Source organism: Salvia hispanica, chromosome 4 (assembly GCF_029641045.1).
Source record: "Salvia hispanica isolate PSC_SH4W2 chromosome 4, Shi_PSC_v1, whole genome shotgun sequence".
Taxonomy (NCBI): domain Eukaryota; kingdom Viridiplantae; phylum Streptophyta; class Magnoliopsida; order Lamiales; family Lamiaceae; genus Salvia; species Salvia hispanica.
The window spans coordinates 17,416,228-17,431,841 of NC_142695.1; the positions used below are offsets into that span (position 1 = coordinate 17,416,228).

Below are 15,614 nucleotides of genomic sequence, written 5' to 3' on the forward strand. Positions count from 1 at the left end.
TATAAGAGAATAGTAACATTAAATATTGTGAGAAAAAATAATCACTTCTAATTTTCTATTAGAAATATGTGGATTAAAGGTATTTCTCTGATAGATAAATGAAATTCTAATTTTTGAATGCAGTTAAAAATAGTAGGAGTGCTGTACAAAATTTTCGTTACAAAAAACTTAAAAAATCTTAGTCACTTAAATTATTTTTTCATTTTTTTCTTAGTTTTATAGTATTACAATTAAATTTTACATATAAAGTTCAAATTTTTAATTTCATTAAAACAACAAAATATATATGATTAAAAAATTATATAATTATAAATGAGAAATGAAAACAATGAAAAAGACTATAATAAAAATACATTATTTAAAAAAAAAAAAAAAAAAAACAACAACTAAGCACGTTGGTATGCATACGATTACGAGTGGTATATTATGGGTCTAATCACTTAAACAAAATACTTATTTGATTAAGCTTGGATTATTTTATTAATCATATTTTTGAATTCAAATCAAACACCACTTTATACTTTTAAAATCATACCAATACATGTTTTGAAAAATATTGAATTTGTTGTCATCTTACTGCAGTTTAAACGTGTTTGAATTATTATTATTATTATTATTATTTTTAGTTGCTATCTTCCAATTGTACTATCTGAAGCAATGTGAGGCCTAGGCTGGTCCACTGGTCCACCTCCCATAAGGCTGAACTTCAGAAAATTTCATTTGATCCTATTCCACTACAATTGGGGCTTCTCTGATATTCCAAATCAGAAAAAGGCAATCTACAAAATCTCCAACATACTTGTAGAAAATTTATAACTTCACATGCTTTTGATAGTGAAACAGAGTAGTGACTCTACATGACTATTTCAACCCCTGCTAGTTTATCTGAATGCCAATATTTAAGTGTGTTACTACAATGCTCTTTTATTGTTTAACTTTGATTGCTTGAATCAATTCTATTAGAAAACACATATTCTCACATTAAAGATCAGAATTTAAACTGCTTATGATTTTCTTCAACAAACATACTGGAAAGTGGAAGTGTAGAGAATTATTCAGCATTATAATATTACAAAATTGTCAAGTTATCATTTTTTTTTTGTTTGTAAATACTCAGATCACCTATCCAATTTGGTAAATATTAAGTTGTTTATGAGATCCAAAATTCGATGTGACCAAGTCCATGGCCAGGAGCAAATTAAATCCAGAAGTAGTACAAAAACAGAATAGACAGTTGCACGATTGTATATCCATTTTCAAAAATATATGGTGGGGACTCAACTGAAATCAAATCCCTTAAGCTCAAATCCCTATCTATCTTAATGCATGAAATGTCACCATTTTATCTTACCTTCCAGCTAATTTGAAAAATCAAAAACCATTTTTTATTCCTTTCTACTTGTCAATATCCTTCCTCTTGTCATTTCCCTTATCTTGGACCTCTATTTCTTAAATTATTTCTATCCACGTAGGGCTCATAAATCTAGGACAAAATTAATGAAAAGGTCGTTTCCCCTTTGGGGGTTTTTCACTTGTTGTTTTCACTCTCCATCTTTTGCAGAATACCCTTTTGTCTTCCAACTTCAATCATTGAACTATATCAATTTAATCATAATATTCTTGTTGATACTTCTCTCCAAAATCGACCCTTTATAAGAAGTTCACTTGTTGATAGATTCACTACTCTTAACTTTCTTTGCTAACCTCTTTCCCTCCCTCAAAAAGTTCATTGGTTTGCATGATGAAATTCAAATACATGATTCAATATCTACTAGCATTGGAATTTTTACTGTTACTCACTTCAAATCCACTCCATTTCATGGCCCGAGGTAAGTATACTATACGCACGCAAGTAAGATCTATTTTTCGTTATTTCTTCGTAAAGATTTACAGTGTATGCATGTATTTGATGAATAAATATATTATCGAACGTTCACTCTCTATGAGACTCAACCTAGTATAGTGTCTTCTTTACCGAAGTGATACATTCATTGTAGATCTTTGTGCGTATGTGCATGTGACATTGTTTATGTATTTATTATTGCATTTTTTTTTCAGGAAGACAGATATCGAAACAGTCCGATTTCACAATAGTAAGGATTCTTGAAATATCTCTCATTCAGGACAAAAATAATGCTTCACATAGCACTATATAACTTTTTGTAATGTATTTATGTATGTGCAGAGAATTAATGAAGAAAAGGTGATGAAAATGGGAGTGATAGGATCAAAGCCTCCAAGATGTGATAATAAAAAATGCAAGTCTTGTGGAAATTGTGAGGCAGTTCAGGTTCCAATTGTGACCCCAAACAAATTCGTCTTCCATAAAAAACTATATTTTCCAGGAATTAATATCATTGCCTATTCGAGGGGAGATTATATTTCAAATTATAAGCCAATGTGTTGGAAATGTAAGTGTGGAGATTTATATTTCAACCCTAGTGGGGTCTAAGAATCTCAATATATTTAACATCTGTAATTTATCTACCATCATAATGTAATAGTATGTGTGTGTATATGAAGAGATTCATTTTGCTTAATTTGATAGGTTAAAGTTTTGCATGTTTTGATTTATCTTTAGACAATTTTTTTATTGGGCACTTGATCGTCTCCTTTGTTCTTGTTCCACCTCGATGAATGGGAGCAGTAAAGTTGGAAATTTGAAAATAAAAATGGGAACAAAATAAAATGCGGATTAAGTATGACTCTTTTACGTTAGTCAACCATTACAGAAAACATCAAAAAAGTCAAGAAAAGTTTCCAAAGAATTGTGACAGTTCAAATAACACAAACAAAATACAGATAACGTAGCAAACAACGCACACGAATATTAAACTCAATTTCCTAAAATAAGTAGCGATGATGAATATTTTGAATTTCGGTTCAAATTTCAATTATAACAAGAAAAGAAAAAATAGTTGAAATATTATTAATAAAAAAAATAGTCTCAACTCATTACAGAGAGAAATTTAACATAATTACAGACGAATTATTTTAGAGAATAAATCAAAATGAAATAACATACTAAGTATGTTCGTAGACGGATGTAAGTAGTAAGTATTAAAATTATAATATTTTATTACAAAATTATTTAAATTGCATCAATAAAAAATAGATAGGATTGTAAAATGATATTGGTCAACAGATAAATGAAAAGAAGATGATGAAACAAAACTTAATTGATAAAGACGTTTCTCTTCTAAATCAAAATTCAAAATCATCACAGGGTAAAGAAAAACCAACATTAATCTTCTTTAAAAATGCTTTTGGTAATGAAAAAACATGTTAAAAGATACTAGTACTTTATCCTTTATCCGTTCATAAAAAAAAAAATACTCTTTTATGATTTTAATATCCACAAAAAATTGATCCAAAATACTCTTTCATTATTTTAGTATCCACAAAAATTAATCCTTTTTTCACTAATAATACTTTTTAAAATCTCATTCCCGCAACCTATTTTTAGGCCTAACAAATAGATTATCATCATAAATATGATGATAAATAGATTAGTAAAATCTATCATCATAAAAGAAAACATATTAACTTCCCCAAAAATGAAATAATGTGAATTAAGCAACAAATTCAGAGCGAAATTTTACCAACAGACGTCTAACTAACAAGAATTTACAAGACCAAACAGAGATTGGTCAGAAATTAATGCTCACTAATTAGCACTTCCATACTCTATACCAACACTTGATCATCGACACGAGCCACAAAACGAAACACGAACTACAAAAGGCCGGAGACACTTGATTACCTTCAAAACAGCACAGAGTCACTGCCAAATATCACCATAGCATGTCTTACTTTCCCTCGCCCGCCAAAGCATAATGATGCATGTCGATAAACTGCCCTGGAGGTTCACACTGCTCGGATATGGCTCTTGCTGCAGGCGATAGCTCTTTAAAGATACTAGCTTTTGACTAGGCTCAGAAGAAAATCTGTAAATATGTGCTCGTATTCTGGCATTTTTCCATATCCTGAAAACCAGAACGAGAATGTTGGACCAACTCGACTACCTTTTATATTACATACAGTCAGACCATCCAAGATGAACATCGTTATCCCAAGTAGATGAATGTGCTATTGCATACCTGGAAAATAGTTTATATCTATCACATAGTAGTTGTCTCGAGTTCCATGCTCTCTAATTATATCCAAGTTGAATAGCCGAAGATCCTATTGCAAGAGGATTGAAACAATAATTAATCAATGAAGAGGGTAGCAGATATCCAAAATTACAGCACATGAAATGTGTACCATACCAGCCGTCGTCGTAATTCTTTAGCCAATCTCTCGAGTAATGGTCGTGGAGGGAGCTCTACAGGACAAATAGGGACATAATAAAGACAAGAGCCCAAAAGAATATTCTTGACTATGACAAAACCAAAAGATAAATGATAGTTCTTCGAAGTCAGCAAGAGACTGTATAGGTGAACAACTTCTAAAGTAAATGTAAGAAAAGTCAATATGCTCAAACAGAATAAGCTCACCAGCAACACGAGGATCCAAGTCCGCTTCATCAGCGGATGCGGAAGCACAAGAAACTCTTGGAAAGTGATAAACACCAGCACTCTTTGACAGCTCATATTTGTTAACATCGGGTAAAGAATATCGCCTGACCACTTTTATTGCTTCACCAACAATGTAAACCTTGAATAGCACACCCCCTACAACACCAAGAAAGAAATAAGAACTGATTAAAATATCTGTATCATTTATCGCTCTTAAGGAAAACCGCTGGCCAAATCATAAAGAACACAATCAATGTCTTCATACCATGATTAATGAATTCCTGTAAAACAAGAGGTGGCTCCAACTTCTGGAGGGAGAACTCGTCATAGGCGAGAGAGAGTTCATGTGACTTTGCAACCAAAGGTTTTGCCACTGAAATGCGTACAAGATTTATTATTGGAGTGAATTGTGGAGATGGTTCCATTAATTAGAAAAGAAAATAAGAGAAAGAAACAAAGAAACTACTGCACCCGATAAAATAAAATCAGTGTAAAGCAAGACATACCAATGGGTAGCCTCAGGCCAGCCTTGCTCACTGCACCAGGTATAGATGATGGATCTTTCTTGATAACCAACTGTTTAGGAACACCGACTTTTCCTGTACATCACATAAGTGACATCATCAATACTGAGTCAATATTTAATTGACATTTGATGGCATCATTAAAATCTCCAATGATCAACAAAAAACAAATAGCAGCGGCAGGCTTTTAACTAGGATATCAAAATTACCATAACGATCTGATAGATTTAGGTCGGCAACATCTTGAAGCATGGATTGGCGATTATGTACTTGCTGTATGGCTCGAGGAGGGTCAAGAATTGTGACCTCGGGATGTTCATTCCAATAATCCTGCAGAAGAGGTAAACAATCAATGATAAGAAACAATCTTAAAAATCCAACATACATATCTATGCAAAGGACAATTGGCAAGCATTTCACACTTCAATTTCATTTCACAAATATAAGCCCGCATAAGGAGAAGATAAAGAGGAGACAAAAGAGCTTTGGCATCTCCATCGTATGTGGGCAAATTTTGGGTGGGAAGTTGGGTATTAATACCCAATCTGGTTGTTCCCACTAAGAGATCACACACAATAATACAAATGAGATTCTTAAAATAAAGCATCAGCAGTTCTGAATGAATGCAGATGGTGTACAGGAAATGCTTAGCATTATGTCAATCTGGAGAAAAAAAACAGCATTACCCAATTCGAGAAAATGTGCTAAACACACACTACAGACTATTTCACTAAGGCAAATAGGCAACATCAATAGACGGGTTCTCTCATTGTCATGAAGCACCTTGCAGGCCAGCTCTGAAGTTTTAAGATACACAATATCCTAAATGCTTTTTGGAAGCGTGTTATCCAACAACATACTTTCTAGTCAAAAACCAATTTTTATGTCAATCACTGGATTACGCCAGGTGTGATCAAAAATCAAATTTTCTAAATATATATGCATTGTCCAAGAAGATGATCAACAAATCAGAATTAATATAATGAGAATTCTCAAAAAAGAAAAGGAAAAATTGAAGTAGTGAGAACAAACACCACAACCTCCAGCAAGATAAGAATAAGGCGGTTTTCAACTAGAATGTATCTAGAAAATTAAGAAATCCTTAGTAATGTATGTCTCCCCTCCGTAAGAAGGTAATGCGATGAAGAATGAAATTGCTAACAATACACAGATGTACTTTGTGGACTAGATTCTGTTCGAAGAATGTGAATTTCAGATTTTAATATTCATTGTTTGTAAGCCTTGCTTTTCATTCATCAATATTAGTCTCTTATATGGTAACAGCGGTTTCAATATACAACACGTCTACGCATGACAAATGACATGTCTAAGAAGGAGATAAAATAATTATAAATATCGAAAAAACAAATGCTGTTTTACCTCTCAAAAGCCAGTACATGAAATCAAAGGCACAACCACACAATAAACAAATATTCATGATTAAAAATATGGACACGATAGCCCTCTTTCAGAATTCAGAAAACCATATTTTCACAAATCACAGGGATTCAACCTAGATACGTACTAAAATTCTCTGAGGAGAAGAGAACATCTCCACAAATCATGTTAGACAGAGAATGACTGTAGTCAGTTGCAACGGATGTACATGCCACCATAAAATCAATGTTGTACTATCATTCAATCCCTAATTAATCAAAGTTTTCTTATCAATAATAAAAGTTTCATCAGTTGTTAACGGAGTTCACCCTGAAAGATGAAACCAACCTCTAGTACTCGCCGCCATTCTTTTCCAGATAACTGCAAGATATATTTACAGATTAAAATGTGCATTAGATGCTCATAATCATATGTCTTCATATAATAAAAGTGACTCGTAAGAAGTGGAGAAAGAACTAGGAAGTCACCTTATGCAACACAATGTCAAAAGGACCTTGATCCGAAAGGGGTTTACTTTGATCAATAGCCACAAATTGGATTCCCTTGTTCCTAAATCGCATTTAGCAATAGGCAAGTGTGAGGATAAAAATTATACTCTCCGTGTCATATTGTTAACCATTGTCTGACAAGATAAATACCACATGACTGTATAAAAAATTAAGATACTACCAAATTGTAATCTTTGACAGTTCAAAAACCTTTAACAACAGAACATCCAACAGCTGTACCACTGGGAGAGAGAGAGGGACCAAAAAGCAAGCTTATCCAGCCTAAAAAGAAACCATATGGTCCAAAGCCTATTCCAGGAAACCGTGAATAAAATAACTGGAGATTATGACAGCTGACAATTCCAACTTTTAAAATATCAATTAGTCAAATCAAACACAACGGCGATGATAAACTCAAACTCAAACTCTCTCAACTCAAAAAAACATAAATCACTCAAAACTACATTAACAGTTAAACCCAAAAAAGAGAGAAGAAATTAGGCACCTGGCTACGCGTTCAAACTTTGGCTGCAAAAAGCTCTTAACTTTCTTAGATGTAAGGGCATATCCCACCACCACTAGTTTCTTATGCGGCGACGGATTCCTCTGCGCCGCCACAATTTTCCCTTCATCAACGTCTTCCTTTTCCGCCACGGTGAGATAGTTTATTTCCCCTCCCATTCCCGTACCCTAATTTTCAAATAATTATATACGTATATCCACGCCCTCTTCGAGCACTGGAGAATAGGAATTAATTCCCAGCAAAAAGTTTACCTTTAATATATATCAAACACGAAATTAAGAAAAGAAGGGATTTGGAAGAATCTGCCCCCAAATGCAGAGTAGATTTTTGAAGCTAAAAGAATTTAGGAATGAAGAGAGGACAAAAAAGAGAGAAACGATTATCTATTTTACATGTATATATATAATGGTTAATGGTTATGGTGGTGGTGGGTACTGACTCTAGTTACAATAGAGAAGATGCAATGCTAGGCCTACGCGTGGAGGATTGAGATTATACAACCACGAACCATTATCATCTCTAGGATTTCAACATCATTTTAATATATAAATTATTTTCTAATTTAATTTATTATATACAGAATATTTTTGTTATACTCAATTGGATCGAGTCATACGAGTAACAGATTGTTTAACTTTAAAATAATTAAATAATTTGTAATCGATGTATGCTCCGAAGAGATGATTGTGGTATATTCACTTTATCTAAATCGATTCCCCCGATGAGTGAGAAATAATATATTAAAGTATGTCATGATATATGGAGATATGTAATTAATTAATTAATCTCATTTTCGACATGTACACAAAACAATGTGGCAAATGAGCATATGGAGAAATCTTGTAGACTTCCGTGCGTGAATATTGATCGGGTCGTCCAGATACATTTCTGGAATGAACAACTACGTGAGAAGTGTCTAGATATATTCGTCCAAGTTCATGCTCCATGATTGATGTTTGTACGTTACAAATTATCTTCCACATTGGTAGTGATGCATACTCTTGCATTCTCAACACCAAGACATTTCAAGATATATTTAAAATCTCTACACTCATAGCATAGGCTTTCTCTGTCTCTAAGCATTGGTCTTTTGTCAAAGCTTTGCCCTTGCCTCCATCCAGTTCGCCGAAGCTCTACTGATAGCGGTGCTGCTTCATTAGAGATGAAACCGTTTTATCTTTGAAGATGACACGCCAATCTGAGAGCAATACCGAGGCGTATCTCGTTTTGCGGAAAGAGGACTCCTCGACTCAGCTTACTACTGTTTACGATTTTCCATTGTAATTTAAATTCAGTTCAATTTTCTAAATTCCTTCTTTTGGGTTACATTACACCCGATTGATCTCTCAATCCAAAAACCAACATCAATTTATTTTTATGGAAAACAGGTAAGATCATGCAAATCCTCTTCGTTCCATCCCAAATTATCTGTCTATGGAAAACAGTTAAGATCATGCAAATCCTATTTTTTCCATCCCAAATTATTGTATTCTTCATATCATATCAATCTTATTTTTAAATTCATGCTAATCTAATCTTCCCATCTCAATTCATAGATTGTATTTATTCATCATATAGTATCGATATATTGCATTCGTTCATCATAATTTGCTTGAGCTATGTAATCAATTTTTTTTTGTGATCATCTCTGCGATTCGTGATCTTCTTCGCAATTCAATCAATTAACTGATCTGAGTTATCTCCAATCCTCCAATTCTCTCCAATTATCGCTTTTGTTTTCTCCAATTTTAGTGATTTGCATTGATTCTCCAAATTTATTGATCTGCGTTGATTCTCCAATTTGCTGTTCTCTATTTTTCATGAGCTGCATTGATTTCCAAATCGTGCTCGTTTTATAGAGATTTATTTGGTTTATGTTTTGAATATAAAATGATATTTTAATGAATTAGAAGTCATACATTTAGTATAAAAATGATATATATTTTTTTATTATAAAATAATATGGTGTTAACTAATGTGCTTGAATGTGAAATGATATTTTAAGAGGTTAGAAATGTATTTTTGCTACATAAAAATATACTCCTACCATCTTATAAATATACGTGCATTTTCAATTTCAATCAATCCCATAAAAATATGTGCATTTTCACTTATTGAATTAAGTCCTTCGATAAATTACTCTAACCCGTTATAAGTTATGAGGTGCTACTGTAATTAATAGTACTGGAATATTTTTCTCAGCCAAAATCAAACATTATGAAATTAATATTTATACCAATACATAAATAAAATAGAAATAGAGAAAATTCTACGGAGACACAAACACATAAATGTTTGTGCATGTATAGGCGTATAGCAATGTTAATAAATAACAAAAAAACTTAAAAGCTGAGGAAATTCTTGGTAGGTATTCAATAATAAGAAATGATGCAATATCATTATAAATAGGAAAATTGGTTTCACTTTGCCTATAATTTGGTATTTCCTATAAACTTTGAAATTGGTATATAATATTACGAACTTTGCATTTTGTTTGGTATTTCCCAAACTCACTCAAATAATATATTTTCATCAAAATCTTATTTAACATAGGCAACCTTGATATGTTTTATAATATTTGAAACCAGTTTTTAAGTTCATAACATGTAGCATAAAAAGTCACGTTGAAAACCACGTTGATTTAATTGTGCCAAGTATAATAAAAAAGTCTCATAAGTTAGTCAAATATAGCAATAAACATGCCGTGGAAAATACCAAACAAAATGCAAAGTTTGTGATATTATATACCAATTTCAAAGTCATGGGAAATACCAAATTTTAGGCAAAGTTCATGATTTTAGAGACCAATTTCCCTTATAAATATTAGCCCAAATTTGAGTATATTTATTCTAAATGACATATTAGAAGGCAAAACACATTCTTAGGCCCTTATACTTTAATCAAAATGTTCATTAGGTCCTCATACAATTTTTTCGTTTTAATAGGTCCTTATACCTTTCTCATAAATTTCAACACATCCTCGTATAATTTTTTCGTTTTAGTAGGTCCTTATACTTTGATTATAACTTTTATTAGGTCCTTATACAATTTTTTATTTTAAGATATTCTTTTACTTTTATCTTATATAATAATTTATATTTAATTAAATTTAATGAACCTTTTAATTTTATTATTTAGCTTATCTTATGATTATAAATATTCAGAAAAACGTATCTTTCAATATAAATATAAATAATCAATTGAAAATTCGGATAGTTATTCTAAAAAAAAACTTCGATTTTAATCTTCAATAATCATAATTAATCTTTTTATTATTCTATGCAACTTATTGAGATTGTTGGATAACAAGATGATATTATCTTTATAGACTATGCTAAGTTAAATAATGAAATATTAAAAAGTTTATTCAGTTTAATTAAATTTAGATTATTATCCAAGATAAATGTAAAAAAAGTCTATTAAATAAAGATTGTACAAGGACCTAATGAAAGTTATGATAAAAGTATAAGGACCTACTAAAACGAAAAATTGTACGAGGACCTGATAAAAATATTGTCATAAGTATAAGGACCTATTAAAACGAAAAAATTGTACAAGGACCTAATAAACATTTTGACTAAAGTATAAGGACCTAAGAATGTATTTTGCCTATTAGAAATATTAAACTTCACATATGAAAAAAAATTGAACTCAAGAATTAGTAGAATTGCAAAAGAACTAAATTTCTAAAATGCCATGTAAAACCTTGAATTAAAAAGAGAACTTTAATTTATATTCATTTGCTCAAAAAAAAAGAGAAAAATAAACTTGAATACCTAATCGTATATAATAAAGATATACTACACCATATTTCCTTTCTCGTCTTATGATCTTATCTGTATTCCAGCACATACGTAGACACCTCTTCAAATTGACTTAAAATTTCACTTTCCTTCCACAAATCTGATCTTCATATTCATTCACAATTTATGACAACACAACACTCAATTGGTAAGACAATTATGCTTCGTTCTTTCCCTTTTTCCCTCTCATTTTCCATTCCAAGTAAATCTACAAAGTCATCATAAATCCAGCGTTCAGACCAAAGACAAAAACATAAATCCAAACCACAACAAAACTGTGTATGCATCATCTCAAGTCTCAACCCAAAGCAGAGAGACCATCCACACCAAAAATTTACTTTTACATAATGCTCTCAAGACACAAACCAGAAACGTCAAACATCTAATAACACCTGTATTTGTAAACTGTAGTTGCGGATAACTAGCCATCATCAATATACAACGAGCGTAACACTATCTATGATCAGAATACGACTCTAGAATTGATTGTTATATTTCTTCTCAGGGGTAAACTCGAAGTTACTTCAACGGCCCATAGGTCTAACTAAAACTCCTGGGTCCATAAGATATAATAAGTGTTCTTTAACACACCTAGTAAAGTGCAGAGCTCTCAGATACCAAGGTCAAATGTCAATAAGAAAATAACTAACAAAGTGAAAGCTCAGTGAGAATTACTACCTTAAAATACACCAGCTCTGCACAGCAGTTCTTCCATCTGACTCACCTAGCACAAATCATTAGGTCTAGCAGAGTGCAGAAAGGCTCCACAAGTAGCTGATCATCGATTGATTTTTAAAAAATGGCTACAAGCAAATAAACTACAACAGATATACAACATCAAATCAAACATAAATGAAATTACATGACAGCAACATGCAAACACTTGTACATTTGTGCATTTATGCAAGAGAATATCAACAACAAAACTGATGCTATGCCAACAAAATATAGCCATGTTCTGTCTTAGAAATGTCATCTAACTCTGCTCCCGAGTAGGGTATATGTGTGGTCTTCATAACATTCAAAATATCTCAAGTTTCTTAATCTCAATAGGCAAATCCAACCAAATCAGAAAGTGAATCCTACTTTGAGTTGATGGCCAGAGAGATCTTACCTACTAGAATAACTAAAATGAAAAGAGACAATTGCAAGATGCGTCACAGCCAAACCTTGTATGCATCTACTAACAGCATCTACTCCAGAGATATAACTACTTTAACCTGATTAACCATGGAACAACAATTGGGTTCAAACAAAAGATGTAGTGATCAAAATTTACTAAAAATGTATTATAACTGAAGATTTTAAAGCATCTAATTGAGAAGATCGAGAACATCAAGCAGTCTTCACCGAGGATTAAAACAGAAAACTATAGCCTTTCAAGATTTCATCAACGAGATATCAATAGATTAAACTTTTTATTATACAGAACACAATACTGTATGGGCGAATACGATGGAAAAGCACGTCTCCAAGAATGATCCTTTCAAGACAAGTTAACGTGTTAACGAATGACCACCTCATAAAGACTATGTACGAGTTTAGATTCAGTAATAATTAATAAAGCCTTTTTATGAATTACTAATTTCATAAACTTTTATGAGTGGCAAGAGGAGCCGAGCCCACTTGTCGAAACATAACATTAAATAGGAAAAGTGGAAAAAATGAAAAAGAACAAATAAAAGGTAATGCCGAACAAAAGCATGCAGTATAATAAGATAAATAGCAAAGGTTGCAGAAACTGTTCAAACTCTAGGTAAAATCTATCTCTAATTTCTACCAGTAGAGACTAGAGAGACACCAAAGAAATATTTAGTCCACATCAAACTAGCTTCCTAATTTGATTAGGTTTCTCAAAAGATCCAGACATTTGATAATGATTCTCAATTTGAAATTAGAATGTGATTTGACGAAAAAAAACCCTAATCCTGTAGTGACAACTACAAACATACAAGTATAAAAGCTTATTCTCAGCCACGAATTTCTTGAATTGCAGAGCGCAGCACATCATCTGCAACAAGTGATCGTATTTTTTTCATGAAAAAATATTTTCTCAACTTCCCTTCCTGCAAAAAGAAAGGTTAAATACTTAATGTGTAAACTATGTATTAAACCTAACTAATTCTATTGCATCATATAGAGGGAATCAAAGTCTCACCTTACACAACTCCCATGAAGTTTGCAATTCGCCAAACTGTGGCAAAGCCAGCGAACCTCTCAGCTTGTTCAATAGCTTTGCAATAAATGTCGACGGATGAGGAGCCCCATGCTTGGGAACACTATTAACATAGCCTGAAAAATCATCAAATGCAATTTAGTTTGAAAGGTATACATTAATTTGAGTAAAGTCAATATCTGGAGAAAATCTATCACTACCTTTTATATTTACAGGCCGGTAGCTGACCACACATTCTGGTAGAATATGAGTGTTCATGTTTCCATGCCACACTGTATACCACCTAGGATTGTTTAAATCATCAACACCAGTATCAAACTCCGCACTTGATGGATACGACTGAAGCGACCCTGCTTCAACCTTCTCGCATCTTCCCAATATCACTCTACACAATATGACATGTTTCTCACCATTCTCATCCACCTCCGCCAACATTGCACTGTCCATCCAAACCAAAAGGTTACTAGAAAACAAACAAATACCAAAAACAGATAATAAGGCTATACGTGAACAAACAAATAGGTCTTCCAGCTCATCTACCAAAAGATTTACGAAGATAATAGCATGAGAAAGCATAGAAACAGACCTATCTTGGGGTGATCTTACAGGCGACAAGTGAATTCCAATGCCATGACTGGGGGAGCGAGATAGCTTGCCAGGGATTCCAAAACCATGCATCAAGATGCTCTCCACGCCCTGGGGTGACGCCCCATACCACGCAAAAACCATATTACTTTCCCCTCTAGCTTGTTTCTTGATGTCTACTTGCTTAGCAAAAACCTCCGAACGCGCTTTATCCAAGGGTCCATTCCGCACACATTGATGAATGGAGGTAACCTTAGCACCCGGGTCCACATTCTCCAGCGCGGATAAGAACAGATTCCTAACCAATTCATACCGTTTCTCCCCAGCTGCCACATTCCTCGCCTTCGTCCACCGCGATGACTGCGACTCACTCTCATCAATTTTCCGCCTTTTAGCATCGGTGCCACTAAAACTCTCCCCCTGTACATTCTCGGTTCTCCCCCTCTTACTCAAATTCACACCCTCGTGATTCCCTGAATTCTCAACAATTTTTATATCAATCTCAATCTTGGCGCAATTCTGATCGGCGTCGACCAATTCCACCTCACGATCATTTCCACGAGTGTTGACAAATGTTTTAGGGAAAAAACACTTACCATCAGCATCAATCCAAGCGATGGACCTCTGATTACCGGACTCCAAATCAATCTCAAGCATTCGGTACAAGTCAAAAATACAGCTGTACCCTAGGACTTGAGCCTCAACCATCGGCCTCCCCTCGGCAAACCCTAATTTCAACAACTCAGCCACTTCCTCCGAATAATCCACCCACGATCCGTCCTCGTAGAACATCAATCGCTCAGGGCGAGAGCTCCGCTTAAAATTCGAATAATTCTGGATCAACGGCTCACTTCGCGTTGCAGCTGAAGATCTTTGGCCCAAGCTGCTTCTTACCTCCATGCACTTCTTCGTCATTGCCGAGGTGGAATTCAACGAATCCATGGCTAACTTTGAGGGTACAAATTGAGAAGCTCTCTGTACAAGTTTCTGCCGTTTGCGCTGCAAAGAACTTCCGAGGGTAAGAAGAGGACATTTGCCGCCTTATGTATTCCACCACTGTTAAGGTCGGTTACCATGAAAAGACCGAACTACCCCTCTGGATAATGTGTGAAAGACATTTAAGGCCATGAAAATATTTGTAATGACTTGATGGCTAAGAAAAAATTAAGTTTATAAAGACTTTTAATTAGGCTGAATTATTATTTGTGGGATTACTTCCGCTCAAAGAAAAGTTTGTTATGTACTTACTTACTATTTCTGAAATAAATAAAGTAGTACTTTGTTTAAAAGGGACTATACCACTGACTTTTTTTCTTTTAATAATAATCCAAGTTGGATTTGGTTTATTTGATATATGATTATCAAAAAATAATACTACTATTGTATCAAATTAATAATTAAAATTTAATTTATTTTTAATATATATTTAAATTTATATTTTAGGAATTTAATTATTTTATTTCAAGAGACCATTCAAATGTCATATAAAAATTAATAAATAGTCGTGATGCCATATAAAATTACTTATTGAATACCCTGTTAGTGCAAAACACAAAATTAATATAATCCTTTAGATTAATCATGTGTTCTAGATCCC

General features: G+C 33.2%; 3 protein-coding genes across 17 annotated transcripts; 1 reads left to right on the forward strand and 2 right to left on the reverse strand.

Moving 5' to 3' along the window:
* The first annotated feature begins 1,666 nt into the window (after window positions 1–1,666).
* Window positions 1,667–2,518, forward strand: LOC125191936 (EPIDERMAL PATTERNING FACTOR-like protein 2). Its single transcript, XM_089069688.1, has 3 exons — window positions 1,667–1,829; window positions 2,059–2,093; window positions 2,186–2,518. Exons 1-3 carry the CDS (start codon window positions 1,739–1,741, stop codon window positions 2,450–2,452), a joined length of 393 nt encoding a protein of 130 aa, XP_088925814.1. The 5' UTR covers window positions 1,667–1,738; the 3' UTR covers window positions 2,453–2,518.
* A 1,010-nt stretch (window positions 2,519–3,528) lies between these two features.
* LOC125191935 (inositol-tetrakisphosphate 1-kinase 3-like) lies at window positions 3,529–7,881 on the reverse strand. Its single transcript, XM_048089371.2, has 11 exons — window positions 7,705–7,881; window positions 7,436–7,620; window positions 6,910–6,991; window positions 6,770–6,802; window positions 5,254–5,374; window positions 5,027–5,119; window positions 4,786–4,893; window positions 4,500–4,676; window positions 4,272–4,327; window positions 4,101–4,185; window positions 3,529–3,986 (listed from the first exon to the last, which is right to left on the reverse strand). Exons 2-11 carry the CDS (start codon window positions 7,609–7,611, stop codon window positions 3,919–3,921), a joined length of 999 nt encoding a protein of 332 aa, XP_047945328.1. The 5' UTR covers window positions 7,612–7,620; window positions 7,705–7,881; the 3' UTR covers window positions 3,529–3,918.
* Window positions 7,882–11,164: 3,283 nt separating this feature from the next.
* LOC125194078 (putative inactive poly [ADP-ribose] polymerase SRO3) lies at window positions 11,165–14,985 on the reverse strand. 15 transcript variants are annotated; one of them, XM_089057752.1, is made up of 7 exons: window positions 14,019–14,985; window positions 13,633–13,871; window positions 13,415–13,548; window positions 13,209–13,322; window positions 12,371–12,476; window positions 11,935–11,980; window positions 11,511–11,847 (listed from the first exon to the last, which is right to left on the reverse strand). In XM_089057752.1, exons 1-4 carry the CDS (start codon window positions 14,957–14,959, stop codon window positions 13,227–13,229), a joined length of 1,410 nt encoding a protein of 469 aa, XP_088913878.1. In that variant the 5' UTR covers window positions 14,960–14,985; the 3' UTR covers window positions 11,511–11,847; window positions 11,935–11,980; window positions 12,371–12,476; window positions 13,209–13,226. The 15 variants fall into 15 exon arrangements, with proteins under 15 accessions (XP_088913883.1, XP_088913878.1, XP_088913876.1 ...); XM_089057750.1 differs by having other exon boundaries at window positions 11,935–12,030; XM_089057747.1 differs by having other exon boundaries at window positions 11,935–12,059.
* Window positions 14,986–15,614: the final 629 nt, after the last annotated feature.